Below are 27,092 nucleotides of genomic sequence, written 5' to 3' on the forward strand. Positions count from 1 at the left end.
GCAACATATCATTAAAAATTACTTTTTGTACATCAGAGTACCCCCCTTCCCCTGGCTCTCCCTTAAGATGTAAAAAAGGTAGGTTTTGATGCATTTTCCCATTATAAAAAAACATAATTTTGCCAAAAAGTTAAAAACCATTAAAAACAACGGAACAAACTAAAAAATATTTCAAAACGTGACTTTTTATGTGCTGGGATTTTGGCAATGTTTTGACACCATAAAGAAAGCTTGTTGTCAGTTTTGTGCATATTGTCTTATAGTAATAATAAGTAATATAAAAGTGTATTTACCTTCAGTGTATTCCTTTGTGCCGTCGAGCGGATCCACCCACACAACTAGCTTAAATTTTAAAAAGGCAGACAAAACAGTTGAACACCATGGCTGGGAGGTCCAGAAGCAAAATTATTCCAATTAATCAGCACAATTAATTGGATGGTTGCGGCAGCCATATTGGCATTGTTGTTACCTCTTCCTCTTTAACTCCACTGTATTCAGCTGGGCAGATTTTCTTCAGGATTTCATCCTCTTGGCCATTTTCAATCAGGTCCTCGGGCACCTCCTCAGCTGGAAGGTCCTACGATGAGTGAGATGTTTAGACATTCAAATCACAATTCAACAAAAAATATATATTTTTTGCATGGAGAGAGCGAGAAAGAGAAAGACAAATGGGCATCTCACCTCCTCGCCAATGATAGTGATTTTAGGGAAGCGTCTGGACAGTGAAGCACAAATGCTCTGTTGGGCAAGTCTGTCTGCTAGTGTCTGCAGGTCGTTAGCGCCATTCTGTGGACAGAGTCTCATTTTAGCTCGTCTCCAGACTGACTTTTTTTTAGGTCAAACCTGAAAAACAGCTTAGGAAAAAAAAAAAAAAAAAAAGAGCGTGAAAGGTTGAGCTGTCTGTCACTAAGGAAGTCGAATGGGGACAGGGAGCCTGAGGTGATTCCTCCGAATCAAATCGTCAAATATTCAACGACTTGAAAAAATGCCTAGAATTTTTTTTTATTTACTGTATGTCAAACAATTTAAAAAATATTTTAACTTTTTTCAATACGTTTTGTATTAAAAAAAATCATTTGAAATTCATTGTCCATTAAAAATAAATTAAAAGTACATGTTAGAAAACTGCTGTGTTACTCACTCACAGACGTCATTTTGCTATTTTGATATTTTGCTGTAAAGAAGGTCAGTGAATGAATGTATATATTTGTGGGCGCTCTGAGAAAAGGGGTAGGATTAAATAAGCGTTGCTTCTTCCTACTCCTTTTTGGACATGATGTATTGTGTATTGCAAAATTATGAAATTACCTGATGTATAATGTTGTATGTATGTCATGTTCGAAATAAACTAAGAAAAGAAAGAAATAAATTACAAAAAAATATACCGGTATATCAAATAATGTTTTTATGATTTTTAAAATTCTGAAAATTTATAAAATTATACACACAAATATAATTATATATTTTTTAATAATGATTGAAGCAATCAATCCTGTTACAGAACCAACAACCAGCTTTTTTATATATATATATATATATATATATATATATATATATATATACATATATATAGATAGTGGGGCAAAAAAGTATTTAGTCAGCCACCGATAGTGCAAGTTCTCCCACTTAAAATGATGACAGCGGTCTGTAATTTTCATCATAGGTACACTTAACTGTGAGAGACAGAATGTGAAGAAAAAAAATCCAGGGATTCACATTGTAGGAATTTTAAAGATTTTGTTTGTAAATTCCATCCATCCATCCATCCATCTTCTTCCGCTTATCCGAGGTCGGGTCGCGGGGGCGGCAGCCTAAGCAGGGAAACCCAGACTTCCCTCTCCCCAGCCAATTCGTCTAGCTCTTCCCGGGGGATCCCGAGGCGTTCCCAGGCCAGCCGGGAGACATAGTCTTCCCAACGTGTCCTGGGTCTTCCCCGTGGCCTCCTTGTAAATTATGGTGGAAAATAAGTATTTGGTAAACCATTCAAAGCTCTCACAGGTAGAAGGAGGTTTTGGCTCAAAATCTCACGATACATGGCCCCATTCATTCTTTCCTTAACACGGATCAATCGTCCTGTCCCCTTAGCAGAAAAACAGCCCCAATGCATGATGTTTCCACCCCCATGCTTCACAGTAGGTAGGTATGGTGTTCTTGGGATGCAACTCAGTATTCTTTTTCCTCCAAACACGACGAGTTGAGTTTATACCAAAAAGTTCTATTTTGGTTTCATCTGACCACATGACATTCTCCCAATCATCTGCTGTATCATCCATGTATCCATTTTGGTATAAACTCAACTCAACTTGCACAATCGGTGGCTGACTAAATACTTTTTTGCCCCACTGTATATATATAAAACGTTGAGGGAAATTTGAGATTGTGTGATTATCAACAGGAAGGAGGTAAGGATATGTTGGTAGTACAATTTCATTTGAAGCACACTGTCATTCATTGACATTTTAAATGCATTGTATTATGGAAGTTTGCAAAGGGTTGTAACGTTTCCAGTAAATTTAACGGAAACTTTGCGAAAATTTACCATGGGGAGTTAAGCTCGGGAAGTTTGGAAATGTTGACCATTTTTTGATTACTCAAAGTTGGACACCGTCCATGGGAATTAATGGGGAATTACAATAATTATATATTATTGGGCACTTGTCTATATGCCGCTGCATCTTTGTGGCATTTTTGCCGTAGCTCTTTGTGCAGGATTCGCAAATGTACCCAGCCTTTCAGTCTACATTGGTTGGGGTGAAATGTCTCCACACATCAGATGGTGTACGTGGCATTATTCTGTTTGTATTTATTTATTCTTCTAAAACACTAATGCAATTCCACACACAGATATAAATAGTCAGCTAAACAATTGGAGTAGTTTTTAAAAATACATTACTGATGGACAAATGAATAGAAATAGGCTAGATGAATAAATGAACACTCAATCAGCATGCTAAATCAAACTATAACCTACATTCTTGTATGACAACAGATACTAATAGCTGATAGCAAATACTAAATCAAAACTACATGTTTTCATTTAGTTGAAATTTACAGTTCACGAAAAAGGTAAATTCAGATCACTATTGCTGTTAGCTCAAATGAATGATATTTAACAGAGAAAATTAGCATCGAACCAAGAAATATTTTCCGTCCGAGCTCGCTAAAGATACTGGCCCCAAAATCATTTAACAAGTACAGGAACAGTTAGCTAACCTAAGTGGAGATCTGCTGAAGTAGTCTACAGTCATACAGTAACAAGCAATTACACCTCTATAAAACTTAAATACCATTGATCAAATATATTTACCCCAGTAATATCATCAAAACTTACCTGACTGGATGAAGTCCTTGAGCTCAAATACTAGTGTGGCCTCAATAGCCCTGCTGTGTGTAGCATGCAGGGAATTATCTGTGCATGTGATGGAAGTATGCACTGCACGTGTGGGCGGAATGCACTGTACAGGGTTGAAATTCTACTGAATTTACATTAAATCATGTTATTTTAGCTAATAACCATGCTGTAAGATCTAGCATGTTGCATTCCACGTTTATTCCCATTAATTCCCACGGAAAGTTTGCAACTTTGAATATTCCAAGAATTTTGCAACTCAAGTAGTATGTGACAATTTCTTACCTTTTCCACAATGCCAAGTTCTCCACGGTGAAGCACCATCCTTACAATGTCTCCGGCCTTTTCAGCCACAGTATAGGCTGAGGCCACCAAGCGCAGAACCACAGCAGGACTCCCGGACATTGCTAAATACGATACACGGGTTACATTTAGTGTATCAATGCAACTTATATAAAAGGTGTCCAGCAAACTGAACAATGAAAAACATATTGATATTTTCCATTTTCAAAACCAACCAAATATATATTTTTTTAACATCAGGGTTCCCCTCAAGTTGGTCCCAGGCACCCGAAATGGTCCTATTCAATCAAATGTTCCAAAACATAATATTTTTGTTGGTATATAAATCTACGCTTCAATCTCGAGCTCAACTTTAGGTCTATTGATAAAATATTTGCTTATGTTTAATGCCTTTTTGTCAAAACAATTTTGTATGACGAAAACACACAATATATTTTCTCCCAAGATTTTAAAAAGTTGAATATTCATTGTGAACTAATTGGAGCCTTAAATAAGTCCATCGATCCATCCACTTTTCTATTGCTTATCCCTTTCGATAATTCATAAGAACATTAATCGCAATTCATTATTTTTCGAGCAATGAGGTTTTTTTTATTTGTTTAAATGTCCCACTAAAATGATTGGGGATTCAAAAGATGTTAAAATAAATTATATATATATATTTTTTTTACTTTCAGTGCTCAAGTCTCTAGATCAACTTCAGATCTGTCAGTCAAATATAAGTTGTTATTGTTTTTTTCATGTTTGTTCATGCACTTTTTTGTCAAATGAAACTTTATTGTATGGTAAAAACACAAAATATGCAATATTTTTCCATCCAAAAATCTTCAAAGCATAATTTTTTTGTGACTTTACCTTGAAAAGGTCAACAGTAACATTGAGTTTGACTCATTATTATTTTTTGAGCAATGACTGTGAATTAGTGTGAATTATATTTAAATAGCGCTTTTCTCTAGTGACTCAAAGCGCTTTTACATAGTTAAACCCAATATCTAAGTTACGTTTAAACCAGTGTGGGTGTCAGTGGGAGCAGGTGGGTACAGTGTCTTGCCCAAGGACACAACGGCAGTAACTAGGATGGCGGAAGCGGGGATCGAACCTGGAACCCTCAAGTTGCTGGCACGGCCGCTCTACCAACCGAGCACTGCTTTAAAGGCCTACTGAAACCCACTACTACCGACCACACAGTCTGATAGTTTATATATCAATGATGAAATATTAACATTGCAACACATGCCAATACGGCCTTTTTAGTTTACTAAATTGCAATTTTAAATTTCCCGCGAAGTGTCCTGTTGAAAACGTCGCGGAATGATGACGCTTACGTTGACGCGTTCTTGTGACGTTATTGGTTGTAGAGGACATTTTATCCCAACACCACTGACGGCTACAAGTCGTCCGATTTAATCGCATAATTACACAGTATTCTGGACATCTGTGTTGCTGAATTTTTTGCAATTTGTTCAATTAATAATGAATACTACAAAGAAGAATGCATTTGGTGGAAAGCGGTGTATTGCAGCCGGCTGTAGCAACACAAACACAGCCGGTGTTTGTTTGTTGAGAAGCTTTAATATGGAACAGAGCGGTCAAGCGAACATGGTTCTCTACATGTCAACCGGCAGGTTTCGGTGAGAAAATTGTGGTTAATAAGTCGGCTCTTACCGTAAACATGAGCGGAGCTTGTGTCATTCTTCCTGCAGCAGCTGTCAAAGAGGCAGCTGCGACTTTCTTGGCTCCTCCATGGCTTCACTCAGAGACACTGGTGGTCACCACACCCCTCCGACTTTCAGGTATGACTTTATAATCTCACTAAAGCACTAGTAACACAATAATCAGATATGGGATTTTCCAGAATTATCCTAGTAAAAGTGTCTATTAACATCTGAAACGCCCCACTGCCCTCGTCTTTTTTTTTCATCTAGTCCTTCACTCTCACTATCCTCATCCATGAATCTTTCATCCTCGCTCCAATTAATAGGGAAATTGTCGCTTTCTCGTCAGAATCGCTCTCGCTGCTGGTGGTTATGATTGTAATCAATGTGAGGATGTGAGGAGCCCTCACACTGGTGACATCACGCGCACGTCGGCTTCTATTTCCGGTACAGGCAAGGCTTTTTTATTTGCGACCAAAAGTTGCAAACTTTATCGTCAATGTTCTCTACTAAATCCTTTCAGCAAAAATATGGCAATATTGCGAAACGATTAAGTATGACACATAGAATTGACCTGCTATCCCCGTTTAAATAAGAAAATCTCATTTCAGTAGGTCTTTAAACCAGTGTTTTTCAAACTTTTTTGAGCCGAGGCACATTTTTTTACGTTGAAAAAATCCGGAGGCACACCACCCGCAGAAATCATTAAAAAGCGAAAGTCAGTTGACAGTAAAAAGTTAAGTTGTTGTTGCAATTGTTGGATATGAATTCAAACCATAACCATAACCAAGCATACCTCACTATAGTTCTTGTCTCAAAGTAGGTGTACTTTCACCAACCGTCACATCCCGCCGTGACTTATTTGGAGTTTTTCGGTGTTTTCCTGTATGTTGTTTTATAGTTCTTGTCTTGCGCTCCTATTTTGGTGTTAATTGTCCTTTCATGTACAAATGTACTTTGTGGACGCCTTCTGCTCCAAAACGATGTAAGTCTTTGCTGTCGTCCAGCATTCTGTTTTTGTTTACTTTCTAGCCAGTTCAGTTTTAGTTTGGTTCTGCATAGCTTTCCCTAAGCTTCAATGCCTTTTCTTAGCGGCACTCACCTTTTATTTTTTGTTTAAGCACCACACACCTTTTTACCTTCATGCTGCCTCCCGCTGTTTCCGACATCTACAAAGCAATTAGTTACCGGTTGCCACCTACTAATATGGAAGAGTATTACACGGTTACTCCACCGAGCTCTAGGCAGCACAGACACTCAACAACAACACATCATTTGCAGACTATGAGGTGTATCCGCCCTTCCGCCCGAATGCAGCTGAGATAGGCTCCAGCGACCCCTTCGCGACCCTGAACGGGACAAGCGGTAGAAAATGGGTGGATGGATGGATGGACTGGTTTGCAAAAAATATTTTTAACCCAAATAGGTGAAATTATAGGTATAGCGGTATAGCTCGGTTGGTAGAGTGGCCGTGCCAGCAATTTGAGGGTTGCAGGTTCGATTCCCGCTTCCGCCATCCTAGTCACTGCCGTTGTGTCCTTGGGCAAGACACTTTACCCACCTGCTCCCAGTGCCACCCACACTGGTTTAAATGTAACTTAGATATTGGGTTTCACTATGTAAAGCGCTTTGAGTCACTAGAGAAAAGCGCTATATAAATATAATTCACTTCACTTCACTCCCACGGCACACCATAACGCTGTCTCTAGGCACACTAGTGTGCCGCGGCACAGTGGTTGAAATACACTGCTTTAAACAATGCCCCAAATTCGACACCCTTGACGTATATGATGTATTGCACTCAACATGTTACATGAGCATTGTGAAATGTTTGTACACAACGTATCAAAATTAGCCGGTACATATTTATATCATTAGCCCTATAGTCAACCGGTAAACGTATCATTATGTCATTAACGATCACAGCTGGACTGCGTTTGGCTACACTGGAAGTTTTAACATGCAACTCTTGATAGAGACTTCAAGTTCAAACCCATTAATAGAACTAGGTGAACAATATCAGTGATAAAGTATAAATACTTACTCGTGTATTTACTGGAACTGGTACTTTCTGGAACTGGTACTTTCTGGCGAATGTGGGGCGAAAGCGGTCGATGTTACCATATATATTTCCTTGAACGTTTTTTGAATAGAAGCCGGATGTAAAACGTCTTCCGCCCAAAGAGATGACAGTGGCGACAAGACATATATCGACCAAGCGATTCCGAGAGACACGATGTTGATTTGAACAACATATTCTCAAAAGTCCAAAACCCACATAACTGCGAACCTTTTTGCATTGTGGGATTGCTGTAGAATTGGGAGTTTTACTTTGTTTTCACTTACATTAGACGCTATCACCCTGTCGTTGAAGAAACGAAACGGAAGTACACAAGGATAACAATCTTGTGTTGTTGAAAAAAAAAGGAACTCTTTCCCTTGGACAAAATACAACACTGCCCCTAGTGCAGGGGTCACCAACCTTTACTTCTTGAGTACTGATTAATGCGAAGGGCTACCAGTTTGATACACACTTAAATAAATTGCCAGAAATAGCCAATTTGCTCATTTACTTTTAATAAATAAATCTATATCTATATACAAAAAAAAAAAGTGTATTTCTGTCTGTCATTCGGTCGTACATTTTTTTTCCTTTTACGGAAGGTTTTTTGTAGAGAATAAATTATGAAAAAACACCTAATTGAACAGTTCAAAAGAGGAGAAAAGACGAAAAAAATGAAAATTGAATTTTGAAACATAGTTTATCTTCAATTTTGACTCTTTAAAATTCAAAATTCAACCGGAAAAAATGAAGAGAAAAACTAGTTAATTGGAATCTTTTTGAAAAAATTAAAAAAAAAAAAATTTATGGAACATCATTTGTAATTTTTACTGATTAAGATTAATTTTTAAATTTTGATGACGTGTTGGTTAAAATCCATTCTGCACTTTGTTAGACTATATAACAAATTGGACCAAGCTATATTTCTAACAAAGACAAATGATTATTTCTCCTAGATTTTCCAGAAATGTTTTTTTAAAATAAATTTAAAATACTTTGAAATAAGATTTAAATGAGTCTACATATTTCTTAAATTTGCCAGAATATTTTTTTTGAATTTTAATCATAATGTTTGAAAAAATATTTCACAAATATTCTTCGTCGAAGAAACAGAAGCTAAAAAGAAAAATGTAATTGAAAATGAAGAATTAAGTTAAAATGTATTTATTATTCTTTAACAATTAAAAAAAAAACTTGAACATTGATTTAAATTGTCAGGAAAGAAGAGGAAGGAATTTAAAAGTTAAAAAGGTATTTGTTTAAAAATCCTAAAATAAGTTTTAAGGTTGGATTTTTTCTCTAAAATTGTTTTCCTGAAAGTTATAAGAAGCAAAGTAAAAAAAATTAATTAATTTATTTCAACAAGTGAAAACCAAGTCTTTAAAATATTTTCTTGGACTTTCAAATTCTATTTGAGTTTTGTCTCTCTTAGAATTAAAAATGTCGAGCAAAGCGAGACCAGCTTGCTAGTAAATAAATAAAATTTTAAAAATAGAGGCAGCTCACTGGTAAGTGCTGCTATTTGAGCTATTTTTAGAACAGGCCAGGCGGGCTATTCATCTGGTCCTTACGGGAGACCTGGTGCCCGCGGGCACCGCGTAGGTGACCCCTGCTCTAGTGGCTGTTCAAACTGTCTGAGGGAGGATAAAGCTGAGAAAAAAGTATGCCACCCTTTTTAAACAAATAATTTGTGTATTTTTATTATTATTAGGCTGTACATTATATAATACAATTCAAATAGAGGTTAAATTAGTTGAGAAACTAGCATTATCTTAAACTGCAAATGTGCAAGACAACCCCTGTTCTTAATTACACACATGTTCAAATATAAAACAAAAATGGACATAATGCACTTTATATGAACTAGTTTAGAATCATTTCATGTGTGTGCCTGGGGCCTGTAACCCATTTCCCCCTCCAGCTGCTCCGCAGTGAGAGTACCCAACAGAGGCTGACAGTTTGGATTGAAGACCGAATAAGCGCTCATTTCTCCGGGCCTCCTCGCTGACGGGCTGCGCAGTCCTGCATACAGCCAGTAGAAAAGGGAGGTGAGGAAGAACGCCAAACCAAACTCCAGTTCTGAAAAAAAGCCCAACAGGACCACCCAGAGCAGAACTTTGAGCCAAGTGATGCTTGATGTGACATATTTTCTTCTGGCCAGCCCACTTCCATGGGCGCTGTCCGGCAGCCGGTCTTTACCACCCTGCAGAAACACAATAGTCGTGTACATTTTTGTTTGTCCATGCATGGAGTCATTTTATGTGGGCAAATTGTATCATTTATTGCTCCAAAAGTCAGAACCACAGGTGCCAATAAAGGCTGGATTTTTTTTCCACTGAATTTTTTACACACATAACAAAATTGAAACGGAAAAAATTTAGTTTGATGAATTAAGTGTCCAAAAAAAGATACAGAAAGCAAAGTATGTTAATTAAACAGTTTTAATTAAAGTAAGTTTATTGCAAAATATTTTTTGGACAGTGAATTTATGTAACTTATATTTTTGCGTTGGAATTTTGTAAACTTAATTTTTGTTTTCAAATTGTGCTGATAGAATTGAACACAATTTTTTGAGTACAATTCAAAATTCAATTTCTTAAAAAATAAAAATTAAGTGTGTAAAAATTCACACCTCATTGGATGGTTCTAAGACAAGATCGATTGCTTCAGTCTAAATTTACCGGAAGTGGGTCTTGACTTTTGAAGCAATAAATATTTACACTTTGAATTTTCTGCACTAAATTTTTTTACAATGAATTTTTTATACACTGAATTTTTACACGCTAAATTCTGACAAACGGAATTTTTAAACATACAAAATTTTGCAAACACATTTTTATTCAATGAAATTGTCAGCAAAATTTGATGTTAAAACTAAAATGTTAATTAAATTCAAACGCAATAAATGCAGTTACATTAATTCACATGTCCAAAAAAAGCTTGCGAAATACAGACACAAATTAACCTCCATTGAAAAAAAAATTTTCGATAATGATCTTGCCGTCATAGTATGGATATAGTACCACCTTATAGAATGTTGACAATGAAATCAAAACCCTTATGAAACTATAATCAATATTTTATAACGGTGATTCTGAAACAGTGGTACGCGGGAAAAAATCACTAGATTGTTTTATTTTTATGTATTCAAACAATGTCTTACTGTTCAAACTGTGTGCCAGTGGGCAAAAATTATACTTGTTAAATAAAACCTCTGCCTTGTTTTTAGTGAATACTTAGGCCTACTACACTTTTGTATTTTAGTGTTGGTCGTTATGGTGTTACTTTTTGATTGATTGATTGAAACTTTTATTAGTAGATTGCACAGTACAGTACATGTTCCGTACAATTGACCACTAAATGGTATCACCCGAATAAGTTTTTCAACTTGTTTAAAGGCCTACTGAAACCCACTACTACCGACCACGCAGTCTGATAGTTTGTATATCAATGATGAAATATTAACATTGCAACACATGCCAATACGGCCGGTTTAGTTTACTAAATTACAATTTTAAAATTCCCGCGGAGTTTCCTGTTGAAAACGTCGTGGAATGATGACGCTTGTTTGTGACGTTATTGGTTGGAAGGGACATTTTAGCCCAGCACCAATTACGGCTAAAAGTCGTCTCTCTTCATTGCATAATTACACAGTATTTTGGACATCTGTGTTGCTGAATCTTTTGCAATGTGTTCAATTAATAATGGAGACTAAAAAGAAGAATGCTGTTGGTGGAAAGCGGTGGATTGCAGCTGCCTTTAGCACCGAAACACAGCCAGTGTTTCTTTGTTGTGAAGCCTTAACACAGAGCGGTCAAGCGAACATGTTTCTCTACGTCAACCAGCAAGTTTTTGGATGGGAAAATTTTGATATTAAGTCGGCTCTTACTCCGGAGTGGATTATGTGACCTCCTCCTATAGCTGTCAAAAAGTCAGCTGTGATCTTGGCTCCTCCATTGGCTTCCCTCAGAGACATTGATGTTCACCGCAGCCCTCCGACTTTCATGTATGACTTTATAATTTCACTGAAACACTATTAACACAATAAGCAGATAAGAGATTTTCCAGAATTATCCTAGTAAATGTGACTAATAACATCTGAATCGCTTACACTGCCGTCGCCTGGAGCCGTCGCCTTTTTTTTTTTTTTGTGCTTCACTCTAACTTTTTTCATCCACGAATCTTTCATCCTCGCTCAAATTAATGGTGAACTCGTCGCTTTCTCTGTCCGAATTGCACTTGCTGCTAGTGGCTATGATTATAAACAATGTGAGGAGCCCTACAACCGGTGACGTCACACGCACATCGTCTGCTACTTCCGGTACAGGTGTTGTAAGCATTTCACCAATCTCGCGCACTTTGCAAATTATACGTAATTTCCATTCTGCGCAAGCAATTTGCATATCACAAGACGAGATTTAAGAAGAGATGTTGTGGATGGTTTAGTCAGTAACTCTACATTATTATATTTTATAAATAGTAAACCAAGTTGTGGTAGTAGTTTAGTCAGTAGTTTGGTCGTGGATGTACACTGTATAGTGGTTAGGGTTGGACTGATTTGAGAGCAATACTCAGTTATAATGTCCCGACTACAAATGAATAGATTTACATAAGTATTTAATAAATTATTTTGACACCAAAGACATGTATTTGCACCCATCGATTTGCAAAATGTGCACCACACATTATTCAAATATATAGCTGGAAGCAATTTGCAAAAAGATTGCACATTATACAAATTTGCAAAATGCGCTTGCGCATTTTGCAAATTGCTCACATTGGTATTGTGCCTACAACACAGGCAAGGCTTTTTTATTAGCGACCAAAAGTTGTGAACTTTATCCTTAATGTTCTCTTCTAAATCCTTTCAGCAAAAATATGGCTCTATCGCGAAATGATCAAGTATGACACATAGAATGGACCTGCTATTCCCGTTTAAATAAGAAAATCTCATTTCAGTAGGCCTTCAAGTCGGGTCCACGTTAATCAATTCATGGTACAAATATATACTATCAGCATAATACAGTCATCAAACAAGTTAATCATCAGAGTATATACATCAAATTATTTACATTATTTACAGGGCTTCACGGTGGAAGAAGGGTTAGTGCGTCTGCCTCACAATACGAAAGTCCTGCAGTCCTGGGTTCAATCCCAGGCCGGGATCTTTCTGTGTGGAGTGTTCATGTTTTCCCTGTAAATGCGTGGGTTCCCACCAGGTACTCCGGCTTCCTCCCACCTCCAAAGACATGCACCTGGGGATAGGTTGATTGGCAACACTAAATTGTCCCTAGTGTGTGAATGTGTGAATGTTGTCTGTCTATCAGTGTTGGCCCTGCGATGAGATGACGACTTGTCCAGGGTGTACGCCGCCTTCCACCCGATTGTAGCTGAGATAGGCGCCCTTGACCCCAAAAGAGAACAAGCGGTAGAAAATGGATGGGATGGATGTACATTATTTACAATCCCGGTGGTGGGATGTGGAAGGGGGTTGGGGTAGAGAGGGGAAAACTTGGAGAGCCATCCCTCCATCCTTTTTCTACCGCTTCTCTCTTTTGGGGTCAGTTTTTATAAGTACAGCTAAGTTTTTTTAATTTTTTTATTGATTGCTTGATACTTTTATTAGTAGATTGCAGAGTTTAGTACATATTCCGTACAATTGACCACTAAATGGTAACACCCCAATAAGTAAATAGTAATACCGTATTTCCTTGAATTGCCGCCGGGGCGCTAATTAATTTAAAACCTCTTCTCACTCCTGTGCTTACCAAAGGCATGCGGTAAAAGTAAGCATGTGCTAATTATTTTAAAACCTCTTCTCACTCCGGCACTTACCAAAGGCATGCAGTAAAAAAATGAGTGTGATGTAAGCTTGGACCTTAAATCCTACTGAATAGCTCTTAATCTTCTTCCCTTTATGCGATTTCAAATTACCGGTATTGAAATCAGCCTCCTCCATTTTGAAAATGATGATAGGGGAAGTGTGACTCGTGACGTCACGAGTTTGACCAGGCGGTAAAACTAAGCATGCGCTAATTATTTTGGGAAGCGAGTTTGACCCGGTCTTGGACCAGAATCTGTTACCCGTCGGAATTTGTAACTCCATGGGGCGATGTTCCCATGGCGTTAGTTTGATGGTTAAATGGCAAGGCCAAAGAGGAGGAGAAGAAGAATGCTTGCGTAAATGGCGTAAACTATCCTGAAATTCCACGTTTCATTCCATGATGGCTTTTAATCCGGAAAATGTATGTGTGATGTTTTTTAATCCGGAAAATGTATGTGTGAGAGAGAATCAACAGCTGATACAATGGACTCATACTATAATGAAAGTAAGTCAATTATTTCAAGAATGTGTGTAATTTATTAATGCTGAAATTCTGACAACTGACGTTTCAGCATTAGATGGATAGATAGATAGATAGATAGTACTTTATTGATTCTTTCAGGAGAGTTCCTTCAGGAAAATTAAAATTCCAGCAGCAGTGTACAGAGTTGAGATCAATTTAAAGAAAAAAGTAAAAAGTAAATAATGGGGGTTTAAAAGGAAACAAAATAGAGAAATATTACAAAAAGAATAAAAACAACGGGAATAACAATATAACAGTAAAATAAGAATATAACAAGACAAAGTAGGCAGTAGTGACCATGTTATGAGAACGTATTGCACTGTTAATGTTTTGCATCCCCTGTCATCCTAGTATCCCCCGTCCCCCGTCCCAGAGAGTTGTACAGTCTAATGGCGTGTGGGACAAAGGAGTTCTTGAGTCTATTAGTCCTGCACTTGGGATGAAGCAGTCTAGCACTGAACAGGCTCCTCTGGCTACTGATAACGCTATGCAGAGGGTGACTGGCATCATCCAGGATGCTCACTAGTTTGTCAACAGTCCTCTTCTCTGCCACAGTCACCAGTGAGTCCAATTTCATTCCGATTGTAGAACCGGCCCGCCTGATCAGTTTCTCAAGTCTGGAGCTGTCCTTCTTAGATGTACTGCCCCCCCAGCACACTACCATGTAGAACACAACACTGGCAACCACAGACTGGTAAGTACATCCACAGGAGTTTTCTACAAATGTTGAAGGAGTGCAGTCTCCTGAGGAAGTACAGCCTGCTCTGTCCTTTCTTGTACTGGTGGTCCGTGTTAACAGTCCAGTCCAGCTTATTGTCCACCCAAACCCCGAGGTACTTGAATGAGTCCACGGTCTACCTCAACTCCCTCGATCACAATAGGTTGTGACCGTGGACTCGACCTCCCAAAGTCAATGACCAGCTCCTTGGTCTTTGACGGATTGAGCTGCAAGACGTTCGTGTGGCACCAGACAACAAAGTCCCTCACCAGGTTCCGAAACTCCTCCTCTCTGCCGTCCCTGATGCACCCGACGATTAAGGATACTTTACGCCAGGGGTCACCAACCTTTTTGAAACCAAGCTACTTCTTGGGTACTGATTAATACGAAGGGCTACCAGTTTGATACACACTTAAATAAATTGCCAGAAATAGCCAATTTGCTCAATTTCCATCCATCCATCCATTTTCTACCGCTTATTCCCTTTCGGGGTCGCGGGGGGCGCTGGCCTCAATTTACCTTTAAATAATAAATCTATATATATACATATATATATATATATATATATATATATATATATAAAAATGGGTATTTCTGTCTGTCATTCCGTCGTATATTTTTTTTCCTTTTATGGAAGGGTTTTTTGTAGAGAATAAATTATGATAAAAAACACTTAATTGAACGGTTTAAAAGAGGAGAAAACACGAAAAAAATGAAAATTAAATTTTGAAACATAGTTTATCTTCAATTTCGACTCTTTAAAATTCAACATTCAACTCAAAAAATGAAGAGAAAAACTAGCTAATTAGAATCTTTTTGAAAAAGTTAAAAAACGGATTAATGGAACTTCATTAGTAATTTTTCCTGATTAAGATTAATTTTAGAATTTTGATGACATGTTTTAAATAGGTTAAAATCCGATCTGCACTTTGTTATAATATATAACAAATTGGACCAAGCTATATTTCTAACAAAGACAAATCATTATTTCTTCTAGAGTTTCCAGAACAAAAATTTTAAAGAAATTCAAAAGACTTTGAAATAAGATTTAAATTATTATTATTTCGGGACGGCGTGGTGCAGTGGCCGTGCGCAACCCGAGGGCCCCTGGTTCAAATCCCACCTAGTACCAACCTCGTCACGTCCGTTGTGTCCTGAGCAAGACACTTCACCCTTGCTCCTGATGGGTGCTGGTTGGCGCCTTGCATGGCAGCTCCCTCCATCAGTGTGTGAATGTGTGTGTGAATGGGTAAATGTGGAAGTAGTGTCAAAGCGCTTTGAGTACCTTGAAGCGCTATACAAGTACAACCCATTTATCATTTATTTAAATTTGATTCTACAGATTTTCTAAATTTGCCAGAATAATTTTTTTGAATTTTAATCACAATAAGTTTGAAAAAATATTTCACAAATATTCTTCGTGGAAAAAACAGAAGCCAAAATGAAGAATTAAGTTAAAATGTATTTATTATTCTTTAACAATTAAAAAAAAACTTGAACATTGATTTAAATTGTCAGGAAAGAGGAAGGAATTTAAAAGTTAAAAAGGTATGTGTTTAAAAATCCTAAAATCATTTTTAAGGTTGGATTTTTTCTCTAAAATTGTCTTTTTGAAAGTTATAAGAAGCAAAGTAAAAAAAAAAAAAGAATTTATTTAAACAAGTGAAGACCAAGTCTTTAAAATATTTTCTTGGATTTTCAAATTCTATTTGAGTTTTTTCTCTCTTAGAATTAAAAATGTCGAGCAAAGCGAGACCAGCTTGCTAGTAAATAAATAAAATTTAAAAAATAAAAGGCAGCTAACTGGTAAGTGCTGCTTTTTGAGCTATTTTTAGAACAGGCCTGCGGGCCACTCATCTGGTCCTTACGGGCTACCTGGTGCCCTCGGGCACCGCGTTGGAGACCCCTTGTTTACGCCATTTACGCAAGTGTTCTTCTTCTCCTCCTCTTTGGCCTTGCCGTTTAACCATCAAACAAACGCCATGGGAACATCACCCCCTGAAGTTACAAATTCCGATTGGTAACAGATTTCGGTACAACACCGGCAGTAATTCAAGGCAGGCGCTTATTATATGCCCAGCGGCAATTCAAGTTAATACGGTAGTTACTAAATCCACACTACCGTCTCACCTGAGTTTGGGAGTTCTTGCCTAAAGAGTGTTCCAAAGGCTCCAATTGTTTCACACTTTCGGTTTCTTTCTCCAAAGTGTCCTTATGCTCATCGTCATCTCTCTTCTCAGCCTGTCGACGTGCCCTAAACTCGGCAAGCTTCTGCTCCATTTTTAAAACAAACGTACAAACCAAAGCCCGCACAGCGAATTATATGTGAACAAAACCTTCCCGTGGCTGATTTTAAACGGATTCCAACTTCAGGCGTTGAATTAAAAGTACTTTGGCGGCCATTGCCGGGCTCAGCCTTCCTTGTTTACACTTTGCCAGCACGTCTGCCGGAAATGAGAGTGTACTGTCGCAAATGTCTGACGTGAAAGGGTGCCGTTTAGAGTGTTTTGGCTGCAGCTAGCTAGTTAACGTGGTGGTGAGTTTTATTGTATTATGATGCACGCTTTTGTATGTGATTGAACGTCACATGTTGTCATTGGAAATGTATATGATCTATTAAGACGCCGTCGCGAGTCATCATAGCCACACCTAATTCAAGATGTCATTATAGCTACTGTGCCATCTTTTATTATGCTTAGCGATAGCCTTAGTGTGAGTATTACAGGATGTAAACATGTGTTGCAACTGTTTTTATTGCCCCGTCCTCCCCGATTATGATGCTGACAATACAGTAGAAATGATAGCTTTTACCGTCTCCCCTTTTCTTGCAGACATGGCCTCTGCTCCCGCACAGCAGCCCACCCTGACCGTGGAGCAGACCAGAGGTGAGGGGTCAAAACACAGGTGTATTTGGAGAAAGAAAAAAAAAAAAAGAGTTATATACCTTCCAAACTGCTTATACAAGTCCCGTTTCCATATGAGTTGGGAAATTGTGTTAGATGTAAATATAAACGGAATACAATGATTTGCAAATCATTTTCAACCCATAGTCAGTTGAATACACTACAAATACAACATATTTGATGTTCAAAGTCATAAACTTTATTTTTTTTGTAAATAATAATTAACTTATAATTTCATGGTTGCAACACGTGCCAAAGTAGTTGGGAAAGGGCATGTTCACCACTGTGTTACATCACATTTTCTTTTAACAACGCTGAGGAAACTAATTGTTGAAGCTTTGAAAGTGGAATTCTTTACCATTCTTGCTTGATGTACAGTTTAAGTTGTTCAACAGTGCGGGGTCTTGTTGTCGTATTTTACGCTTCATAATGTGCCACCCATTTTTGATGGGAAACATGTCTGGACTGCAGGCGGGCCAGGAAAGTACCAGCACTCTTTTACTACGAAACCACGCTGTTGTAACACGTGGCTTGGCAATGTTTTGCTGAAATAAGCAGGGGCTTCCATGATAACGTTGCTTGGATGACAACATATGTTGCTCCAAAACCTCTGATGACCATTCAGCATTAATGGTGCCTTCACAGATGTGTACGTTACCAATGGCTTGGGCACTAATACATCCCCATACCATCACAGATGCTGGCTTTAGAAATTTGCGCCTATAACAATCCGGATGGTTATTTTCCTCTTTGTTCCGGAGGACACCATGTCCACAGTTTCCAAATATAATATGAAATGTGGACTCGTCAGACCACATAACACTTTTCCTCTTTGCATCAGTTCATCTTAGATGAGCTCGGGCCCAGCGAAGCCGGTCGGCGATCCTTTGTGTTGTTGATAAATGGCTTTCGCTTTGCATAGTAGAGTTTTAACTTGCACTTACAGATTTAGCGACCAACTGTAGTTACTGACAGTGGTTTTATGAAGTGTTCCTGAACCCATGTGGTGATATCCTTTACACATTGATGTCGGTTTTTGATGCAGTACCGTCCGACGGATCAAAGGTCCGTAATATCGCTTACGTGCAGTGATTTCTCCAGATTCTCTAAACTTTTTGATGATTTTACGGACCGTAGATGGTAAAATCCCTAAATTCCTTGCAATAGCCCGTTGAAAAATGTTGTTCTAAAACTGTTTGACAATTTGCTTACAGATTGGTGACCCTTGCCCCCATCCTTGTTTGTGAATGACTTAGCATTTCATGGAAGCTGCTTTTATACCCAACCATGGCACCCACCTGTTCTCAATTAGGCTGCACACCTGTGGGATGTTCCAAATAAGTGTTTGATGAGCATTCCTCAACTTTCAGTATTTATTGCCACCTTTCCCAACTTCTTTGTCACGTGTTGTGGCATCAAATTCTAAAGTTAATGATTATTTGCAAAAAAAAAAATGTTTATCAGTTTTAACATCAAATATGTTGTCTTTGTAGCATATTCAACTGAATATGTGTTGAAAATGATTTGCAAATCATTGTATTCCGTTTATATTTACATCCAACCCAATTTCCCAACTCAAATGGAAACGGGCTTTGTATGTTCTTTTCCATACAACCGAATCTTGCTCAGTGGCCTCGCGGTTAAGAGTGTCCACCCTGAGATCGGGAGGTCATGAGTTCAAACCGAGTCATCCCAGAGGCTAAAAAAATAAAATTTTGAAATTGATTGTTTTGAGAAAGTTTTTTTAAGAGAGGATAATATGTATCCAACAATGGGGACAAAAACAACATTAAATGACATTAAATATATTAAAAAGAGCACAGAGCTGATGCAACCAGCGCCATTTCTACATACAAAAGCAAAACAAAATCCAAATTTTTTTTGCAAACTACAGCTGAGAGAGGCTCCAGCGACCCCAAAAGGGACACGCGGTAGAAAATAGATGAATGGATAAACCATTTTTTGGAAAGGTGCAAAAACAACTTTTCATACCTATCCCTGCTGTTGTGTATTTAGGATCTGCATAAGTGCTGACATTTGAAATCAAACAATGAAGGCATTGTAGAGATATTTATAAAATAATCTTGCCTTCCTTGATGCTTCCAGGAAAGGAATCATTTGGAATTTTCCCCATTGGCGCCATCACTGGATTATCCATATTTGGAAGAAATCCCCCTGTAGTGCATTACGGTAGTCTGTCATTGTAGTCCGCGCTGTACTAACAAGTTCTTCTTTTTCTCTGTGCTTCTGTTGTGGGGCAGACTGGCTCATACATGCACATGCATCCTCCATTGTTGCCATGTCTGATACAAAGTAGCATATAGTTTAAACTTACTCTGACTGTAGACTCTGCATGGAAGCGCTAAAAACTGACGGGAATAAGACGCTGTCGAAGTGGAGGCACGTAAATAAGACCGCCCACAAATTGGCGCATCCTAAAGAGACAGTCTGTAAAATATAGTCTATGCAACATTTTGACCAAAGAACGACCATTACATGTTATGTAGACCACAGGGAAGTGTTTTAAATGTAGTAATAACACAATGACCCATTTAAATCGATTTCTAATTTGATCTAGAATCAAAACCCCGAAATGGGCAAGCAGTAGAAAATGGATGGATTCGGATGTAGATAGATTTTTTTTGTGCACCCGCACAACCCCAAAACAGCACAATTCTAACATGTATCATGTCTTTTAAAAGAAAAACAAATGTTTAAATTAAAAAGTGTGTTTAAAAAAAAAAACAATACAATATGTAGTAATCTCTTTCTAGCTACTTCTCCGTCAAACACACCATCAGCAGCTTCTCCATATTTTCATTAATTAATGTCCACTTCCTAGAAAACATTTAAAAATTCTTGGCTGGCACAAGAATCATTCTGCTTCAGTCTGGTGCGGACTAGCAGATTTTTGATTATTATGTTGAATCTGAATGGAATCGTTACAACCAAGAATTGAATCGTGTGGTGCCCAAAGATTCACAGGCTTTGAAATCAGTAAAAAAAAAAAAAAAATGTTTTAATGTGTTGATTTTTACTGAATAAAATCTAAGACGTGCAATGAACACATTTTATAACTTAGAAACATGTATAATTAAAGCAAAGTACACATTTAGTAAACAAAGATACATTTAGTAAAATAATTAAAGCAAGGTGAGACTTCAGGCAGTTCCAATGGACTATATACTATAAACATATATTTTGCCTCATTCCTGTGAGAATCCTGCATGTGACCGAAGCACTATGGAGTGGGACTATCCAGAACTAGCTGCAGTGTGCTCAAACAACCACCAGGTGGCATCTGTGAGCAGATAATAGTGCATCATGTCTCTCTCTTGTAGACTTATCAGGTCGGTAGTGCCTTCTTCATTCACGCTTTAAGTGAGGAATGAGGCAACAATTAACCCAGCTCTACTATCGGAAATTACAGTATTTTCCTGACTATAGAGTGCACCGGTATACAAGCCGTACTCTCTTAAGTTTCAGGGAAAAAATATTTCCATACATTAGTTGCATCGGACTGTAAGCCGCAGGCATATATGTTGACAAATTATTTACACATGATTATTTTGTAAAGGTTTACCCTTAATTGTTTCCAAATGGTGCCTGTAACAAGACTGTAAAACGGCTGCTCAAACAACAGAAGTCATAGTCATATACCCACCAGCTAAGGAAGCTAGCTCCCCTATCAGCTATCCATCCATCCATTTTCTACCGCTTATTCCCCTTGGGGTCGCTAGTGCCTATCTCAGCTACAATCGGGCGGAAGGCGGTGTACACCCTGGACATCAGCTAAACAGACTAAATAACTCCACGGTGATGTTTTGATAAATATACTGAGGAATTTGTGATACTGAAACAATACAAAAAATAATGTTATTGTAAGTTAATACTAACACAGACACTGGTAAAAGTGTTAGCATATCTGCTAATGCCAATGACGCCAACTTATTTACATTACGATACCACATACAAATATGCAGGAGAACACTCCTACAGACATCACACATGGGATAGTTTAATACGTAAGAATTGTTTTAGTTATATTGTAAAACTTACAAACATGCTTGGAGTGATGAATAGAACGCAATGGACGACTAGAAGACAGAATGGCACCTGAACTTCCTTTTCAAAGCAAACAACAGGAAACACTGTAGGCATTTCACCCAGCAGTACCTGCATAGAGGGAAATCGTCCAAAAGATGCAATGGCACAAACAAAACCACACCATTACAATGCATTTGCATGTGTTTTATGAAAACTGTTTGCAATGTGGCGGTCAGCAAATAAAAACCTATACATTTTACGCACCGTTTTATAAGCCGATTGATTGATTGAAACTTTTATTAGTAGATTGCACAGTTCAGTACATATTCCGTACAATAGACCACTAAATGGTAACACCCGAATAAGTTTTTCAACTTGTTCAAGTCGGGGACCACTTTAATCAATTCATGGTAAATGGTTCAAAGCGTAGGAAAAAAGTGGTGGCTTACAGTCCGGAATATACGTTAGTTAATATTTGTTGTGTACATACTGTAGCATGCACACAACCAATTTTGTCTCACGTTTCACCAGAATTCTGAATAAAACTGAGTTTTGGCATAGAAATGACCAGTGCCACTGTATGGCACAGTTCAGCACTGAAAGTGCAGACAAAGAAAGAATTGTGATTACCCAATTGATGTAATCATGGTGATCATTGTTGTTTTTGTGTGTGGGGCGCAGTGGTGCTTAGTGAGGTGATCCAGGCCTTCGCGGTCCCAGAAAACGCAGTCAGGATGGAGGAGGCCCGGGAGAGCGCCTGCAACGACATGGGTAAGATGCTGCAGCTGGTGCTCCCCTTGGCCACTCAGATTCAACAGGAAGTCATCAAAGCTTACGGATTCAACAATGAAGGAGAAGGTGAGACGGTCATCTACCTGTGTCGTGACCTTGTTGTGACAGAATGAGGAAATAGTTCGAACAAGATGAGTCGGTAGCAGAGAGGATACACGTTTAGTTACAATACAGGCCATGTTTGCCATATAAGTAAGGGGTGTGGGGAAAATATCGTGATTCTCATGTTGTGCGATTCAGAATAGATTCTCATTTAAAAAAAAATCTATTTTTTCTTTATCAATCCAACAAAACAATACACAGCAATACCATAACAATGCAATCCAATTCCAAAACCAAACCTGACCCAGCAACACTCAGAACTGCAATAAACAGAGCAATTGAGAGGAGACACAAACACGACACAGAACAAACCAAAAGTAGTGAAACAAAAATGATTATCAACAACAGTATCAATATTAGTTATAATTTCAGCATAGCAGTGATTAAAAATCCCTCATTGAAATTATCATTAGACATTTATAAAAATAAAAAAAAAGAACAATAGTGTCACAGTGACTTACACTCGCATCGCATCTCAAAAGCTTGACAACACACTGTGTCCAATGTTTTCACAAAGATAAAAGTCAGATTTTTGGTTCGTTGAATAGTTAAAACAAATGTACATTATTGCAATCAGTTGATAAAACATTGTCCTTTAAAATTATAAAAGCTTTACAAAAATCTACTACTCTGCTAGCATGTCAGCAGACTGGGGTAGATCCTGCTGAAATCCTATGTATTGAATGAATAGAGAATCCTTTTAAATCGGGAGAAAATCGTTTTTGAATCAAGAATCGTGTTAAATTGAAAAAAAAAAAAAATCGATTTTGAATCAAATCGTGACCCCAAGAATTGATATTGAATGGAATCGTGGGACACCCAAAGATTCGCAGCCCTGATACAAGTGTAAAAATAATTTACTAAAACAGTGGTTCTCTTTTTTTTTTTTTGTCACCCCTTGAGGGATGCATTTTTTCACGCCTCCCTGAAGTTATTTGTTTTACCTGCATGTGTCAAGACAGTTCTGTTACAACATTGCCTCTCACACACCCTTTCCCCCAACATGGCGCACGCACCCCCGCCCCAGAATGAGGTAATAGTCCACATAAAAAGAGTCAGTAGCTGAGAAGATACTTGTACCGGTAGTTAAAAACTGGCCATTTTTTTCATAAAAAAAAAAAAAAGGTTATTAAAACCAGTGGTTCTTCATATTTTTTCCCTCACGCCCCCCCCTGAGGACAGAATTGTTTTTATGCCCCCCTGAAATTGTATGTTTTTTTACTTGTATGTGTCAAGACAGCCTGTTTAGTGTAATAAATAACTACCTTGACACATACAAGTACAAAAAAAGACAATTTCAGGGGGGCATGAAAAAAATAAATACATTTAGTTACAATACAGGTCATTTTTGTCATTAACACGTCAAATTAAGTTAATAAACCTGCGTTTCTCCATTTTTTTTTCTCCTTAACCCCCCATGAGGACAGAAATTTTTTTCATGCCCTCCTAAAATTGTTTATTTTTGCACTTGTATGTGTCAAGATAGTTATTTATTACACTAAACGTGCTATTACTATATTGCCTCTCACCCACATTTCCCCTAAACAGAATGAGGGAAATAGTCCAAATATAAGAAGAGTCAGTAGCAGAGAGGACACACTTTTAGTTATTATACAGGCTTTTTTTTAATCTTACAAAAGTAATATAAAATTACTAAACCAGTTCTTAATTTTTTCCCTCTCACGCCCCCGCGAAAATTAATGTTAATTTTTTGACTTGTATGTGTCAAGATAGTTATTATACAAAACATGCTATTATTACAGTATTACCTCTCACACACTTGCTATATTTAGCAAGTAGAGTTGCACAATAAAAGTGACAAAGGGGTGTTTTCTGCCAGCATGAAAGTATTCACTTGCTGAGTGAGTGTAACTCCGCCATCACAAGCCCAGGGACCACAGAGTGCAGAAAACGTTCAGAAGTGTGCAAGCCAACTTTATCGCTTCTGTAAGTGCGAAGAAAACATCTTAGAGAGACTCTTCGTTTGACAACACTTTGAACTCCAGTGCTTTACTTCTTTCACCAGCAAGGCAAAGCGGGGCCGTTTGCTTAACGCACATCTTTAATGGCACAGTGGAGAAATAAAATACAGCAAAAAACAATGTAATGGGGGGAAAAAAGGCTAAAGTGTTGATACTAATAAATAAAAACAAATATTCACTTAAAATGTATTTAGTTTTAAACAAGTGAATTTAAAGGTATCGTGAATTCTGGACTATAAGTCGCTACTTTTTTTCTACACTTGGGTCTTATAAAACGGTGCGACTAATATATGGATTTTTCTTAGCTGACGGCCATAATGCCAACAGTTTTTGGAAAACACGTGCAGAGACGCTGAAATGGTGTTTGTGCTATGGCGCCATCTTTCGGACAAGTTCACTTACTGCAGGTGCTGCTGGATGAACATTTACAGCTTTGAACCGGAAGTACAAGGGCCTTGTCTTCTAGCCGTCCATATTGTTATTCCGCGTGAATTCTTTATTCATCGCTCCAAGCGACTTTTATAAGTTTTACAATATAACAGTTTACGCTTACTAAACTGTCCCGTGTGTGATGTCTGTAGGAGTGCTTTAATATATTTTGTACGTGCTATCGGAATGTAATGACGCTAGCGTCGTTAGCATTAGCTAAGATGCTAACACATTTACAAGTGTTATGCCATTTTGTATTGCTTCAGTTTAGCGAAGTAGTTAATTTCTTTTAATTGCGGTATTGAGACTCCTGGAAATTCACAGCTATCGGCTAATGAAATGGTTGTATCAAGACACGAATATATGTAGGTTTGTTGTGATTTATAGTATTCATTCCAACAATTTGATTGTGGGTCCGCTTCTCTTTTAGGTGTCCTCAAATTTGCCCGATTGGTGAAGATGTACGAAACCCAAGACCCGGAAATAGCGGCCATGTCGGCGAAACTCAAGTCCCTCCTCCTGCCACCACTGTCAACGCCCCCTATAGGTGGCGCCATTCCAGCCTCATAGGAAGGATCCAAGTGCCTGTATTAAGTGATTGTTTGCAATATCACCTTAAATGTCATTCCATAGTTGCATTTCAATGATCAAACTCCCATCTGTCATCATGAAGTGAATGTCATTTCATGTCCTAGAAAACTGATAGTAAATTGTTTGACATTAGCGTGCATTTGTGGTTGTATTTATCAACATTTTTCCATGAACCACATTCCCACATTGTTTTATACACGATATGTTAATAAATGTTTGGTTTTATGGAGACATGTTTATTAACTTGGGGAAGAGATTTGACGCCACTGCTGGTTTGCACGTATAACTTCATTCAAATTGCACTGTCCATCTGCTCAATAGATTTCACATTTTTAATTGGATTTTTGGTAGCCGTTTTTCATGTAAAAATGCATTTTGGGACTTGCATGTGGTTAAACCAAAAAAATTTTATATTATTTGTATTATTGCACAAACTTCATTTCTTTGGTTACAAAAAAACAAATACTTTCTTCGAATCCATTCTGTTTAACGTAAGAAAGATTTGGCGCCACCTGGTGGTTTGCATGTATAAATAGTTTCTTAGAATCTGTATTCTGCTATTTAGCGTAAGAAAGATTTGGCGCCACCTGGTGGTTTGCATGTATAAAACTCATACACATTGCACCGTGTATATTCGGTGCAATAGACAGAGACTTTATTGATCTATCTTGGAGTCTTGTTTTGGGGGCCTTGAAGTAAATTTAAGTAAAGACTTTTTATATTATCTTTATTATGCAACAACTTCTATGGTTGGAAAAATACTTTCCTAAAACGTGTGGTCTAGAAACTTGTGGCAGATTTGGCACCACTAGCTGGTTTTCATGTATACATTCATACAAATTGCACTGTGCATATCTTGCTCAGATTTAGGTTGGATTAGAGCTGAGTTTTGGTGGTCTTGTGAAAATAAATTTTGGGGTTAGCATGCGGTAAAACTATTTAAAATATTTTACAGATATATTTAATACTGCATAAACTCTTCATGCAACAACTTCCCTTTTATGGTTAAAAAAAACATTTCCTAAAATGTGTATTCTGTAAACAAGGTGTTTAATTTGTGGCAGATTTGTTGCCACCTGTTGGTTGACATGCCCATGAACTATTAGTATTATTTATTGGAAATATGTGTTTTGGTGGCCTTGTTAAAAGTAAAGTTATTTTTGTATAGAAAAATATAATGTAGTTTAGGGCTTGCAAGCAGTTAAAAATTGAAACATGTTAACATTGTTTTCACATATTATCTTTATTATTGCATAAACTTTGAGCAACAACTTCTAATACATTATTTTTTTTTAAAGAAACTTTCCTAAAATTTGCAACTATTTAACACTAAAACCGGGTTCATGTGACAAACAGCACATGATGAAACTTAATGTGCCGGCGAGGACTAAAGTGCATCGTTTCCATTACAGTGCAACTTCTTTCAAAATAAAAGTAGGTGCAAACCAGTGCATCACCCAAAAAAAAAAGTGCAATTAAGTAATCTGGTGTACAGTGCAAAAAAAGGTACAAATACAACTTTGGCGGTTCTTCCTTGAAGGATCCATAAAAGGAGGCCTAGTCGTCATTGTAGACGAGGTCTCGGAGCAGGCGGAGGAGCAAAAATGATGGTACCTCACTTCTCAAAATGATGAAATATGCTTTCCACGTAGCGCAGGACCTTCTGCCATTCTGGACCGTCCGGCTTCAGCATATCCTCCGTCGACTGCCGGCGGTCCCCATGGAAGACAGCAAAAGGACGTGAGCATCGAGCATCAGCGAGAACTACAAAGTACATAACTGCATGGGCTTTTATTTTTTGCTGACTCAGCA

At 37.8% G+C, this 27,092-nt stretch overlaps 4 protein-coding genes across 9 annotated transcripts in view; 1 reads left to right on the forward strand and 3 right to left on the reverse strand.

Moving 5' to 3' along the window:
• The window catches only part of bpnt1 (bisphosphate nucleotidase 1), a 74,159-nt gene extending 66,641 nt beyond the window's left edge, over positions 1 to 7,518 (reverse strand). For all 3 annotated transcript variants that reach the window (XM_061885971.1, XM_061885970.1, XM_061885973.1), the window contains exons 1-5: positions 7,352 to 7,518; positions 3,635 to 3,756; positions 682 to 786; positions 470 to 577; positions 294 to 342 (exon numbers count right to left, since the gene is read on the reverse strand). In XM_061885971.1, the coding sequence (XP_061741955.1) occupies positions 294 to 342; positions 470 to 577; positions 682 to 786; positions 3,635 to 3,754 (382 nt within the window). In that variant the 5' untranslated portion in view covers positions 3,755 to 3,756; positions 7,352 to 7,518. The remainder of the gene's footprint in view (positions 1 to 293; positions 343 to 469; positions 578 to 681; positions 787 to 3,634; positions 3,757 to 7,351) is intronic.
• Positions 7,519 to 9,041: 1,523 nt separating this feature from the next.
• On the reverse strand, positions 9,042 to 16,903 carry saysd1 (SAYSVFN motif domain containing 1). The gene is made up of 2 exons (XM_061885654.1): positions 16,565 to 16,903; positions 9,042 to 9,572 (listed from the first exon to the last, which is right to left on the reverse strand). The coding sequence occupies exons 1-2, from the start codon at positions 16,712 to 16,714 to the stop codon at positions 9,249 to 9,251; spliced, it is 474 nt and encodes a 157-aa protein (XP_061741638.1). The 5' UTR covers positions 16,715 to 16,903; the 3' UTR covers positions 9,042 to 9,248.
• Positions 16,749 to 25,509, forward strand: grcc10 (gene rich cluster, C10 gene). 4 transcript variants are annotated; one of them, XM_061885658.1, is made up of 4 exons: positions 16,749 to 16,970; positions 17,266 to 17,319; positions 22,066 to 22,155; positions 25,120 to 25,509. In XM_061885658.1, exons 2-4 carry the CDS (start codon positions 17,268 to 17,270, stop codon positions 25,257 to 25,259), a joined length of 282 nt encoding a protein of 93 aa, XP_061741642.1. In that variant the 5' UTR covers positions 16,749 to 16,970; positions 17,266 to 17,267; the 3' UTR covers positions 25,260 to 25,509. The 4 variants fall into 4 exon arrangements, with proteins under 4 accessions (XP_061741642.1, XP_061741640.1, XP_061741641.1 ...); XM_061885656.1 differs by having other exon boundaries at positions 16,827 to 16,970; positions 22,066 to 22,242; XM_061885657.1 differs by lacking the exon at positions 16,749 to 16,970 and adding an exon at positions 16,990 to 17,146 and having other exon boundaries at positions 22,066 to 22,242.
• Positions 25,510 to 26,498: 989 nt separating this feature from the next.
• LOC133541912 (cytospin-A-like) overlaps positions 26,499 to 27,092 on the reverse strand; it is a 52,550-nt gene continuing 51,956 nt past the window's right edge. Inside the window, exon 12 of the mRNA XM_061885635.1 lies at positions 26,499 to 26,985. Within this exon, the coding sequence (XP_061741619.1) occupies positions 26,896 to 26,985 (90 nt within the window). The 3' untranslated portion in view covers positions 26,499 to 26,895. The remainder of the gene's footprint in view (positions 26,986 to 27,092) is intronic.

The sequence above is a fragment of the Nerophis ophidion genome, linkage group LG24, assembly GCF_033978795.1.
Source record: "Nerophis ophidion isolate RoL-2023_Sa linkage group LG24, RoL_Noph_v1.0, whole genome shotgun sequence".
Taxonomy (NCBI): Eukaryota; Metazoa; Chordata; class Actinopteri; order Syngnathiformes; family Syngnathidae; genus Nerophis; species Nerophis ophidion.

Excerpts from the sequence above, each read along its gene's own strand:
- grcc10 (XM_061885655.1), top strand. The coding sequence starts at position 17,232 with ATGATAGCTTTTACCGTCTCCCCTTTTCTTGCAGACATGGCCTCTGCT. Across the intron at positions 17,320-22,065 it reads GACCGTGGAGCAGACCAGAG|TGGTGCTTAGTGAGGTGATC; the intron begins GTGAGGGGTCAA and ends TGTGGGGCGCAG. Across the intron at positions 22,243-25,119 it reads ATTCAACAATGAAGGAGAAG|GTGTCCTCAAATTTGCCCGA; the intron begins GTGAGACGGTCA and ends CTTCTCTTTTAG.
- saysd1 (XM_061885654.1), bottom strand. The coding sequence starts at position 16,714 with ATGGAGCAGAAGCTTGCCGAGTTTAGGGCACGTCGACAGGCTGAGAAG. Across the intron at positions 9,573-16,564 it reads GCAAGAACTCCCAAACTCAG|GGTGGTAAAGACCGGCTGCC; the intron begins GTGAGACGGTAG and ends GTGTTTCTGCAG.